Genomic DNA, 13367 nt, shown 5'->3' with positions numbered 1-13367 from the left:
TTTTTCTTTTAAATCTACTATTTGTCATCTAAGTGTACACTTTAAATTATTTGAATGATAACTATCACTCTAGAGATTCAGTTAATAGACTAGAGATTCAGTTAGTTCGACTCTTGACCCCACTTCATGTTTGGCTTTATTAAGGTTCTAGTCGTAGAGATTGATTTACTCTTGAAATCTTCATATGATGAAACTGCTTCACTGAACTAAAGTGTATGTATTACTACAACCTAGATCTTCTCCCTACCTAAGAAGCACTTCTAAAGAAAAGTAGCCCTTGAATATCATAGAGATGGTTACTGGTATGTGATTTGCTAGTGACCTGTGGAAATTAACTTCCAATGGAATTGATTTGGTCATTGAGAGAATTGGCATCAATACATGTTGTTATTTCTTGTGCATATTTTATGATTTTTAAGGTGAATGCTTTAGTATAGAAATCAAAAATATTTTCTAAATTGTAGTTTCTCTTGACAAAATATGAATAGGTTAGCAAAATTGAGGACATCTTTAAAAAAATTTTTTTTAATGTTTATTTTTGAGAGGGAGACAGAGCATGAGTTGTGGAGGAGCAGAGAGGGAGACACAGCATCTGAAGCAGGTTCCAGATTCTGAGCTGTCAGCACAGAGCCCGACGTGGGGCTCGAACTCACGAACTTTCGTGACCTGAGCTGAAGTCAGGCGCTTAACCAGCTGAGCCACCCAGGAGCTCCTAGGCTATTTTTAAACATAAAGCTGTGTTATTTCATTATTTTCTACTTAAATTCTGGCTTGAGACAACAGTAGATTTTGCTTTCTCTCTTTTGCTCATCCTGGGATTAATGGTTTCTTTTTAATTCTGGGTTCTTTTTTTTTTTTTAATTTTTTTTTTTAATGTTTATTTTTAAGAGAGAGAGAGCCGGGGGAGGGGCAGAGAGAGAGGGAGACACAGAATCCGAAACAGGCCCCAGGCTCTGAACTGTCAGCCCAGAGCCTGATGCGGAGCTCAAACTCAAGAACCACAAGTTCACGACCTGACCTGAAGTAGAAAGCTTAACCGACTGAGCCACCCAGGCGCCCCTAATGTTTGTTTGTTTTTGAGAGTGAGTAAGCAGGAGAGGGGCAGAGAGGAAGGGAGACAGAGGATCTAGAGGATCTGAAGCAGGCTCCCGTGACAATAGAGAGCCCAGTATGGGGCTCAAACTCAATAACTATGAGATCATGACCTGAGCCGAAGTTGGATGCTTAACCAACTAGCCACCCAGGTGCCCCTAATTCTTTAGGTTCCTTAAATCTCAGTTTGTCCTCTTCCTGTGAAGCTTTCTAGATCCCATCACTGTCTTCAGAAATCTTCTAATACTTATCTTTATCACTTATTTTCTCTTTTTAAATAGTTTGGGTTTTTTCTCTCCTAAGATTATAAGTTCCATGTGGTAAGATTTTCCATTGTATTTCTGCATTTTTATTCACTTTATATTGAATTTGACAGTGGCAAGTTAGCCTACTAGGATGTACAACTAAATTTTTTGTTCAAAAACCTTGGTGTGTTTTGTAGGCAGAGGTGAAAGACTTTGGTACCCTTGGAATTAGTAGCAAATAGTTACCTGTATTACAGTATCTGAAATTCCTGGGACCTAGCTTTAAGGAAAATGGCTCATCTTTCTAAATCAAGACTCTTGAGATGTTTTGAGGGCTCTGATTATATAAGAATTGCTGTAATGAAATCAGTGAAAACTTTTGTTTATTTTATAAAGATGACACAGTGGAAAGCATTGTCTGCTTTATTGACATTTTTTTTCCCTATTAGATGCTTTGGGTGTAATTTGAAGTTTTCACCTGAGCAAAAGGGAAATTTGTTTTACATGTTTCTCTTTCATGATTTCAAACATTCTCAGTAAAATAGATTGGGAGTTGTTCATTAACAGCTAACGCTGACTTCTTATTTTGCCAGGCACTGTGCTGAGTGCTTTATGTAAATTATTTGCTATAATTATTATTATTTTTAATGTTTATTTATTTTTGAGAGAGAGAGAGACAGAACATGAGCAGGAGAGGAGCAGAGAGAGAGAGGGAAACACAGAATCCGAAACAGCCTCTAGGCTCTGAGCTATCAGCACAGAGCCCAACGCGGGGCTTGAACTCACAAACCGTGAGGTCATGACCTGAGCCAAAGCCAGGCGCTCAGCCAACTGAGCCACTCAGGTGCCCCATAATTTTTTTTTTTTTTTTTGATGGTTATTTTGAGAGCGCATGCAGGAGTGGGGAAGGGCAGAGAGAGAGGGAGAGAGAGAATCCCAAGCAGGCTCTGCACTGTCAGCGCAAGCCAGACACAGGGCTTGATATGAGGAGCCATGAGATCATGACCTGAGCTGAAATCAAGAGTCTGACACTTACCCGACTGAGCCACCCAGGCATCCCCTATTTGATATAATTCTTAACCCACTTTATATAGGAGAGAATTAGAGGCTTAGAAAGGTAACTGCTGCAAATCACAGAAATAATAAATAGTAGAGTCAGGGCTTGACCTGGTTTGAAACCTAAAGTTTTGAAACTTTAGAGCCCTTAGTTTTAACTAGTCATCAGAAGTTAGAAACTCAGATGCTTACTTACAGGAGACTGTGCCAAATGAGAGGGTACTTACTTGTTCTGACTAAAGGAGTCTGCTGCTTGATTTAAACTCCCAGTTATTAAGCTCTTTCAAACTGTTGACACGCAGAAGTTTGGAACTAGTGTTGATGAAGCTTCCAGTTTTTTCAAGAAAAGCCAGAATGTGGACTTTTATATGAAATCTTTTAATGTTTAAATGTTGGCAACTAATTTAAATGAAAACACACTATGTACATCAAACAAAACACATGGGTTACCAGTTTTGAGAACAGTTGTACTGTATATTACACTGCTGCTCTTAAGAGGATGGATGCCCAGGGGTGCCTGGGTGGCTCAGTATATTAAGCATCTGACTCTTGATTTCGGCCCAGGTCATGATTCTGGAATCATGGAATTGAGCCCTGTGTTGGGCTTTGCGCTCAGTGTGGAGCCTGCTCAGGATTCTCTCTTTCTCTCCCTCACTCTGTCCATCTCTCTGGCCCGGGTACTCTCTGTCCAAAAAAAAGGGGGGGTGGGGGGGTGGTTAAGTGCCTTATTCCCTTCTTTTTATTTATTTATTTTTTTATTTTTTAGGTTTTATTCATTTAAGTAATCTCTATACCCAACTTGGGGCTCAAACTTATGACCCTGAGATCAAAGAGTCACATGTCCTTCCAGCTGAGCCACCCACAGTGCCCCTGCCTGTTTCCTTTTATTTTTGATTTTTTTTAAATCCTCTCTAGATTGTTGTTCTTTTGTAAGAAGAGCGGTTTTTCTAAAGCTGTTTATGTCTGTTAACCGTATTCTGAAGTAAATAGCATTACATTAAACTTACTGTTTATTATAATTATGGTGAATCATCTTTGTATTATTAGAAGAGTGATGCTGTGGGGGCGCCTGGGTGGCTCAGTCGGTTGAGTGTCCGACTTCGCCTCAGGTGATGATCTCGCAGTTCGTGAGTTCGAGCCCCACGTTGGGCTCTGTGCTGACAGCTCAGAGCCTGGAGCCTGCTTCAGATTCTGTGTCTCCCTCCCTCTGCCCCTTCCCCGCTCATGCTCTGTCTCTCAAAAATGAATAAACGTTAAAAAAAAAAAAATTAAAGAAGAGTGATGCTGTGAGTTCTCATGCTTCAATTTTACTGTATTCTCTGTAGACCTGGTGATGACTGGAAAAAGACTTTAAAACTCCCTCCAAAGGATCTAAGAATCAAAACTTCGGTAAGTTGGTTGTAAAATTCAAGTGGAAAAATGGTGTGGAAACTCTAAAAATGAGGTAGTTACTTAACAATAGGCATTGTGTATTTACTCTGAAATAGGTTGAAATGGTTGAAATTATATAGATTATATATGATGAATTGCCAAAATTTTTCACTGTTTGGAGGAATTCTATTAATACAGTAATGTGTGTCTGTATATTAAATACTGTGTTTACACGTGTGTATTTTATCTAACTTACAGAGTACTTTCATGATTTGCAAGGCATTTTCTCAAAATTCTCTTTTGCTCCCACCTATGACATAGTAAGATTCAGGTTAGGTATTAACCCTGTTTAGTGGATGAGAACAAGGAAGGTTGAAAGGTTAATTCTCTTAGCACAGTGTTCCCAGCTAGGGGTGATTTTTGTCCCTTAGGGGTCATTTAGCAGTAGCTAGAGACATTTTTGGTTAACTCAGCTGGTTAAACTCAACTGGGGGGATGCTACAGGACATCCCCTTACAACAGAGAATTTTCTGGCCCAAATGTCAATAGTGCTAAGTGTGAGAAACCTTTATTTAGGATAGGATATTTGTAGGCAGCGAGTGGGAGTTAGGGTTTGACTTCACATCTTGTGATTTGTAAAAATAACAGTATTCTACCAGTCCTCAGAAGAATATGACCGTAGGGTGGCCTTTCCCCAAAACAATTTATTTTATTTTTTAAATGGTTATGTCTTTATTTTGAGAGAGAGAGAGAGAGAGAATGAATCCCAAGCAGGCTCTGCGCTGTCAGCGCTGAGCCCGACACAGGGGCCGAACTCATGAACCTGTGAGATCATGACTTGAGCTGAAATCAAGAGTTAGCTGCTTAACCCACTGAGCTATCCAGGCACCACTCCCCAAAACAATTTTCATTTTATTTTATTCTTTAAATTTAATGTTTATTCTTGAGAGAGAGAGACAGAGCATGAGTTGGGGGGTGGGGGTGCAAAGAGAGAGGAAGACACAGAATCTGAAGCAGGCTCCAGGCTCTGAGTTGTCCGCACAGGGTGTGACATGGGGCTAGAGGAACCGTGAGGTCATGACCTGAGCCAAAGTCAGCCGCTTAACCAGCTGAGCCACCCAGGCACCCCCCACCCCAAAACAATTTTTAAACGATTTGTGTGTGTGTTAAAGAGTAGTTATTTATTCTTTAGGAATTATTCTTTAGGAATACTTGAAATATAGATCGAGACAAGCAATTTGCATATATTTATATTTTAAATGGGGTAGATAAAAAATTAGTCCCTGAAACAAATTGTCTTAAGCATACTAACTACCTAAGGAACACAGTTGTACTTTATTATTTTGTTGTTGTTTTATTTCTTTTGTTTGTCTGAGTAGGATGTGACCTCCACAAAAGGAAATGAGTTTGAAGATTACTGTTTGAAACGGGAGTTACTGATGGGAATTTTTGAAATGGGCTGGGAAAAGCCATCTCCTATTCAGGTATGTTTCTTGTTTTTATCCATATAAAATATTGTGAGTTAAGCAATCCATACTTTTTGATCTGTGTGGGTGATACAGTTATCCAACACTTTTTGTGTGTGTATACACACATAGGCACTTTTTCTGAACCTTTTAAGGATAAGTCACAGAATCATGGCCCATTGCCTCTAAATATTTCAGTGTGTATTTCCTGAGAATAGGACTTTTTTTTTTTTTTTTTAAATAAGCTCTGTGCCCAGCATGCAGCTTAAACTCACAACCCTGAGATGAAGAGTAACCTGTTTACCAACTGTGCCAGCCAGGCGCCCCTAGGTGCCTGTGAGTAACCATAGTATACTTACCTTTGGTCAGTTTAATGCAGTATTTTTATCTCATCTGTCATTTGTATTCTGATTTTTAATTGACTCTAAAATATCCTTTATAGGATTTTTTTTCTTTTCTGTACAGGATGCATCCTAGGATCAGGTTTTTCATATTATGAACCTGTATTACATATAGTTAGTTACATTTCTTTAACGTTTTACAGTTGTGAGCATTTCCCTAGTCTTTTTTTTTTTGTTTTTTTTTTTTAACGTAGAACATTCCTCATTTGGGGTTTGTCTCCTGTCTGTATGTGATGAGACTCAAGCTATGCATTCTTAGCCAGGGCACTGTAGAAGTCACGTTGTAGCCTTCTCAAGCTACCTCATTGGGAGGTATATACAGTGTCCATCTGTTTCTCAATGGTGAATTTAATTTTGGTTACCCTCTCAAGGTGGTGCCGGATTTTTTTTTTTTAAGTTTTTATTTTGAGAGAGAGAGTGTGTGCACATGCGTGAGCAGGGAAGGGGCACAGAGAGGAGAGAGAGAATCCCAAGCAGGCTCCATGCTGTGAGTGTGGAGCCCAATACAGGGCTCAATCTCACTGTGAGATCATGATGACCTGAGCTGAAATCAAGTTGGACGCTTAACTGACTGAGCCACCCAGGCACCCCTAATTAACTGTTTTTTCCCCCTTCCCTTAAAACTAATAAGCAGTCTATGGGGAGCCTTTAAGACCATGCAGGTATCTTACTCTTCCATCAAAATTTCCCCTTAGTCTTAGTATCCATTGTTGATTCTTGGATACTTTAATCTTTACTCTGGTGGGTAATGATGGATTTCCAATGGTAGTGCTCCTTGCACGTTTGGCGTTGTGAAGAAGAGCCCATATCTTTTCATGTAGCTATATGTTATCAATGTGGACGCATGAATTTTTTTCCCCTGGTGGTATTTTTGTGGCCAAATTGTCCCATATTTGGCTATGGTGAGCTCCTTCAAGTTGGTTTCTGTGCTTTTGTAATATCCCCCCCTCCCCCGCTTTTTTTCTGATAGACTATCTTTTGGAGCAATTTTAAGTTCATAGCAATTGAGCAGAAAAGGTATTTCCCATAAACCCTGGTCCCTACTCATGTATAACCTCTCATTTTCAACATCCCTCACATGAATGATATATTTATTATAACTAAGGAACCTCTCTTAATCTTACCTAAAGTTTGTAGTGTGTTTATAGTATGCATTAGTGTTCACTCTTGGTGGTGTACTTTCTATAGTATGCTGTACAAATGTATGCTGACATGTACCCATCATTGTAGTATCACACATAGTAGTTTTACTGCCCTAAAAATCCTCTGTGCTCTGCCTGTCCACTCCTCACTATCCCCTCTTTCCTTGAGTACTTCCTTTTTGGTATATCATGGTGTCAAGCTTATCTGCACCTATGCTATCCCAGCCTTGGAATCAGTCATTTCTCCAGGGAACCCTGATTGTCAGTGGGACAGCAGTATTAGAGATTTACATCTGAGTACTGAGTGCACTGTTTGCTCCTTGACTCTTTAGGTGGAAATGTGTATGTGCACACACATACATGTAGGCCTAAACGTGCATGTTAATTGACAGTGTTGGTTCCCGGCTGTAGTAAGGACAAACCCTGTGACAATGAGCACTTTTTCGTTGAGCAAACATGTACTGAGTGACCCAGAAAATGTTAGACACTGGAGATACTGTGATGAACAAGACAGATAGGGTTCCTGCCCTCACAGCCAGGTGGATGAGACTACTAACTGTACAGATAATTTCAGTGTGCTGTGATGAGCCTCTTCTAGTTGAAATTGTGTATATGTGTAGCCATTAAAAGAAGATGGAATGACCTGGAAGAAGTGATCCATATTCTAAGCCAGAGACACTGGGATAGCGATCGCCTAGAGATTCTAAACTTTGTGTGCCTTTGTGGACGGACTAAAGAGGTTTATTATGGTTGGAGAAAGTATCAAGATAAGGTTATATGTCATCAGACAATTTGAGTACATACATTAAAAATACTTCGGAATTTATTTTTATATAATGTAGTTCATGTTAATCCATTTTATCTACAGGGATGAAAGTTTTATGAGTCTTCTGTTATAGGGACTGTATCATTCAACTTTGTATCTCCACTATTCAGGTGCATGGCAGGAAATGGGCCTTCTGATAGTCAGTAGTATTTATTTAGAATGTTGTGAAATTATGGTTGACATGTCCACATCCAACCTTGGTCTGTAGAACTATTGAACAGCACTAGCTTTGCAGTCAGACTGTCCAGGTTGAATTCCCAACTTCCCTCCTTTCTAAGTTGATTATTTGAGGTATCTCTCTAATCATCAGTTTCCTGGCCTGTAAAATTGATATAATAGTATATATGATATATATTATAGAGTTGTTGTGAAGGTTAAGTGAGGTCATTCATGTTAGTATGCTTGGTATAGTGCCTCGTAGATGTTGAATGCTCTATAATTGGTATGGGTTGTTATTCCATAGACTTGTTTTATGAACAAAGGAAATGGGGGGAGGCAGGAAGGAATAAATGCCCCTGCCTTCCTCAAAAAGAAGAAAAAAAAGAGACAGTGGTTCATTTAGGAGACTGAATTCTTAATGGAGCCTTGCTGGCTCCTGTTTCCCACCTAATGCAGGGCTTGATCTCATAAACCGTGAGATCATGACCTGAGCGGAAATCAAGAGTTGGATACTAAACCAACTGAGCCACCGAGGCACCCCTAAAATTGACATTGTTGTTCGCGTCCGAGTATTAATATAACATAGAGATAGTTATCTCTCTAGCCACTTAACTAGTGTCACATCTAGCTTTCTCTGTAAAATAAAAATAAGTAATCTTCCTCACAGGGTTTTTGTGAGAATCAAATGCAATTTGTAAACAAAATATATATTTTTTAATGTTTGTTTATTTTGGGGAGATAGAGTGGGGGAGGGGTATAGGGAGAGGTAGACACCGAATCTGAAGCAGGCTCCAGGCTCTGAGCTGTCAGCACAGAGCCCCACCTGGGACTCGAACCCACAAAGCATGGGATCATGACCTGGGCCAAAGTAAGACACTCAACTGACTAAGCCACCCAGGTACCCCTGTAAACAAACTATTTTGACATAGCAAAGCAGTGTACAGATACAAAGTATTATTTTAGATACCTGGGACCACCATTCCCATTGTCTTTTTCTTCACTATTGTTTTGCCTGAGAATCTGTGGAAAATACAAGATGGTCCTTAGAATTAATTCAGTTTAACAAACCATAAATACTAAGAATTTGAAACAAAGAAATTTAGAAACCGTCTAATAAAATCTAACCTCATGACTGGATGTCTTCTATTCATTCTGTTCTTACCTACTTTTCTCTCCTTGTTTTCCAGTTGTTTTTAAGTTGTTCTATAATACTTAGTTTTACAATGTTGTCCAGACATTTTTTCCCCAAATACAAAAGCCTTTTGGATCAGATGGGTGTCATCTGCATTTGAATCTTTTTTTAAGAGATGGTGACTTTGTTGGCTGTAAGATTATTGGACAATGAAGCACTTAAAATTACATCCTCAAAAAAGATTGTACCCTGACAGTCTGGAACCATATATACTACAGATTGCTTCCACACATCTTTCTTTGGTGCAACCATCTGTGACTCTAGTTCTAGTTCTGAATGCTATCCCCCAGAGCTAGCATAACTATGCCCTTCTAAAGGCATAGCTTTATAGGAGCACAGACTTCTTTGGAAGGCCTAAGAATCTACTGTTTTATTCTTCTTAACACTGTGAAGCCTTACAGAGTCAACTCTTGAACAACAAGGGTTTGAACTGCATGGATCCACTTATACACAGATTTTTTTTCAGTATTGTAAATGTGTTTTCCTTAGAACTTTCTTAGTATTTTCTCTAGCTTACTTTATTTATTTACATATAACGTACAAAATGTGTTGATTGTTTACCTTACCAGTATCAGGCTTCCAGTCAATGGTAGGCTGTTCGTAGTTGTAGAGGAGTCAAAAGTTATTTATACATGGATTTTTGAGTCTGCCGCGATGCAGAGGGGTGGAATGGGAGGGAGGGTAACAGTGCCTGTAATTCCCTCGTTCAGGGGTCAACTGTTTACTTCGAGATGGTTGAAAATGACAGCTCTTACTGCTTCCAGACTCTACATACAACCTTTGAAGACTTTTTAGGTAATGACGAAATGGCAAGTAGTCCATTATTGAGGGAAACATGGAAGTTCCTTATTGTTGGCAACAAAATTTCTCAACTATTTTGAGAAATCATTTTGTCAACCAGGTCTAATAAAAATTGATAGTTTATTGTTGATAGCTAGGAATTATAGCATCCTTAATCCTTTGCAAATCATTCCTTTTGCTAATGTAGATTTCTTATGACTCTAGGAATTGGTTTCCTAACTTTGCAGAAAAGTGTTTAAAAGTATTTCCTCATTGGTTACGGTGGCAAAATTGGAGTGTGTTCCTAAGTTAGAGATATTTTTGAAATTATTATCTTCCATATCCTTTTTTTGGGTAGCACTAGATACCTATGAGAACCATTGCCGTTGTCTATGACCATACCACCCTGAACATGCCTGATCTCATCTGATTTCAGAAGCTAAGCAGGTTTGGGCCTGGTTAGTACTTGGATGGGAGAACCATTGCCATCTTCTCCACCATAGTCATACTATCTTTTCCCCTGAGATTAATATTGTTAAGGCTCCCTAGCACTAGGAGGTAAAAAGAAGCAGCTACTCCAAAAGCAGCTAATTGGGCAATTTTCAGTTTTTTTAGGTAAGACACTTTTGTCAGATGCCTCTCAATATTAGGAAATTGGGAAGTATACTGTGCTTTGGTTGTAGGCAACAGAAACCAACTTGGGCTAACTTAAGCAAAGGGAAATTTCTTGAAAGAGTATCAGAGGAGTTCACAAGAGTGAGAAAAATCTGGAGAAACACACTTGGAATAGACCAAGAACTGAGGCAGCTGTGAAGGGCTTAGAAAGCTACAAATTGTTATAGGATGTACTTTAACAATTTAAATTCTAAGAAGGGAGCATGGAGCTGGTCTGGCTTCGGTTGATGTCTCCTCTGTGGCTAGAGTGTCCGGTGGGGAGATGCAGTTCCTCAGATGGAAGTTAGGGTGCTACTGGGAAAGGGAAAATGAATCCTAGGGTAACCAAAACACAACGAAAACTTAGTGGATAAGTCCCCAGACCTTACAGTGGAACATGGACTTGGGGAGATAAAGTGGCAAAATCAGACCTCAGATTGTAGGGTTGTCATGGGTTTTTTGATAACTTGATTGAGATACGAATCCCATATCACAGAATTCACACATTTAAAGCATATAATTCAGTGGGTTAGTATATTCACAGTTGTGCAACTGTTACTGCAATCAATTTTAGAAAATTTTCATCACCTCAAAAAGAAGCTGCTTTAGCAGTCTCCCTTCATTTTCCCCTAGCCCTAACCAGCCACTAATCTTAGTGTCTCCATGGATTTGCCTGTTCCCCACATTTCATCTAGATGGAATCCTAACATATATGGTTTTTTGTGAGTGGCTTCTTTGACTTAGCATTTTTTAGGGTTCATCCATGTTGTAACATGTATCAGTCCTTGCCTTTGTATTGCTGAATAATGGCTATACTATATTTGGTTTATCAGTCGACAGGGTTTTTTTCTGCTATTAGCTATTTTGAATAATGCTACTGTGAACATTCATGGACACGTTTTTGTGTGGAGAGGTTTTCATTATAAAACAAAGTACCTAACTTGAAAGGATATAAATAATATAAAGTATCTGAGTGCTGGACACACAGTAAGTTTTTAAAGTTTTTTGTTTCCTTCCTTCTTTCTTTTCTCCCTGGTAGCTCCCATGATTTCCTCTTGGGTTTCAAAGCTGTCTGAACCTGACTTGAATTCTCTTTCTTCATATTACCTAATCTTCCTAGGAAACAGTGGTGAGAGACGGTGTGGATGTATTGAATTCCTTGCTTGCTAATCATAATGGTTACCATATGGGGCAAATATATATTATGTGTATCTTAAAGACTAGTTTACTTGGTTTAAAAAACAAAAAAACTTTAAAAAGTTTCTGTAGACTATAAGCCCTTATCAGAGAGTGCAGGGGAACAGAAGTCAGTGCCTTAATCCAAGTTAAAAGGTGAACCCAAAATGGGAATTAGGATACCCCTAAGCTAATTCTGACCTGCCTCACTTTATTAAAAGTTTTATTCTTTTAAAGAACCTGACTCCAGGGCTGCTTGGGTGGCTTGGGTCAGTTAAGTGTCCCAACTCTTGATCTCAACTCAGGTCTTGATCTTAGGGTCGTGAATTCAAGCTCCGTGTTGGGCTCAGGGCTGGATGTGAAGCCTGCTTAAACAAATAAAATAATAAAGAAAAATAAAGAACCTGACTCAGGATGTCACTGGGAGACCCTTTTATCCTGCTCTAGAACTGAGTAGTGTGCACGTAGCCTATTTAAAAACTGTAGAAGATAGGGCACCTGACTGGCTCAGTTGGAGAGCATGCATCTCTTGATTTCGGGGTTGTGAGTTCGAGCCCCATATTGGGGGGGGGGGTAGAGATTAAATAAATAAATAAATAAATAAAATGAACCATGTAGGTAATAGGCCTCCAGAGCAACTGAAGATTAACAGAGTTGACTCAAAGTAGGAGGAGATTAAGACCAAAGAGTCAAAGCCAAGGATTTTTCTTTGACCTGCTTTACTGTGATAAGCAGAGTGCTTAATGCTGGTTGTAGGAAGAGAGGGTAACGGAGTATTGTCATTGGACCATTTTTTACGTTGTTTTGGCAGCTGTGTTTCTTTTTCTGATAATATGGAACCCATCTGACTCCTGTGATGGGTTCTAGGTAGAATGAGTACCACAGTGGAAAAAAATGCAAGTAATGATGTTTATTACTTAAATGTTTGTATAATAACTTTAAAGTGCTAGAGATACTTCTTTTGGTTATTAGCTCAGGCATAGAAACTGTTAAAGTGGTAATCTCTTTCCTAGTTTATTTTCCTAATTTTTTGGTTTTAGAAATTAAAATTTTTAGTTTTAGAAATGGAAGTGTTCTGCTTCCTCCCTGTTGATACCTATTCTCATTTTTAAATTTCTCTCTGTATATGAATAATTTTCAGTAATTTTGGGGAGGCCTTTGCTATTTAGGTGATTTGTCCAAATAGGAAATGTTATCTTTACAAAATACACTTGACACAGTAAGCTAAATGTGAAAGTGAAAAGTCAGTCTCTGATGTGACCATCGATGGAGGTAACTGGAATAGAATTGGGCCTCCAGTTGAGCACGCTTCAGGACAGAGAAGTTGCATGTGAAAACATTGACATTGACATTGTGAACTTATGTAATAAAATCAAATAGGAACTAAAGTTAAACTTTCTAGCTGATTCCTATTTTTTGCAAGGATGGGCTGCCCAAGGCACAATTTTTCATTGTGTTTAAATTTAAATTGGCTTCCTAGTCTCAAAACGTACAGTCTTACCTTTGTATTCTTTGTATCACTTCTTCTCCAGTTTTTTTTGTTTTTGTTTTTGTTTTTGTTTTTTAATTTTTTTTTTTTCAATGTTTATTTATTTTTGGGACAGAGAGAGACAGAGCATGAACGGGGGAGGGGCAGAGAGAGAGGGAGACACAGAATCGGAAACAGGCTCCAGGCTCTGAGCCATCAGCCCAGAGCCTGACGCGGGGCTCGAACTCACGGACCGCGAGATCGTGACCTGGCTGAAGTCGGACGCTTAACCGACTGCGCCACCCAGGCGCCCCATCTTCTCCAGTTTTTAATTGTGAG

The 13367-nt window shown here is 39.1% G+C and overlaps 1 protein-coding gene across 8 annotated transcripts in view; it reads left to right on the top strand.

Annotated features, from left to right (window-relative positions):
* Positions 1-13367, top strand: part of DDX6 (DEAD-box helicase 6) — a 36761-nt gene that overhangs the window by 4826 nt on the left and 18568 nt on the right. For all 8 annotated transcript variants that reach the window (XM_045483052.1, XM_045483055.1, XM_045483058.1 and 5 more), the window contains exons 3-4: positions 3719-3782; positions 5144-5248. In XM_045483052.1, the coding sequence (XP_045339008.1) occupies positions 3719-3782; positions 5144-5248 (169 nt within the window). The remainder of the gene's footprint in view (positions 1-3718; positions 3783-5143; positions 5249-13367) is intronic.

The sequence above is a fragment of the Leopardus geoffroyi genome, chromosome D1, assembly GCF_018350155.1.
Source record: "Leopardus geoffroyi isolate Oge1 chromosome D1, O.geoffroyi_Oge1_pat1.0, whole genome shotgun sequence".
Lineage (NCBI taxonomy): Eukaryota > Metazoa > Chordata > Mammalia > Carnivora > Felidae > Leopardus > Leopardus geoffroyi.
Note: the sequence above shows the minus strand (reverse complement) of the source record. Positions and strands in the feature narration are given on the sequence as shown.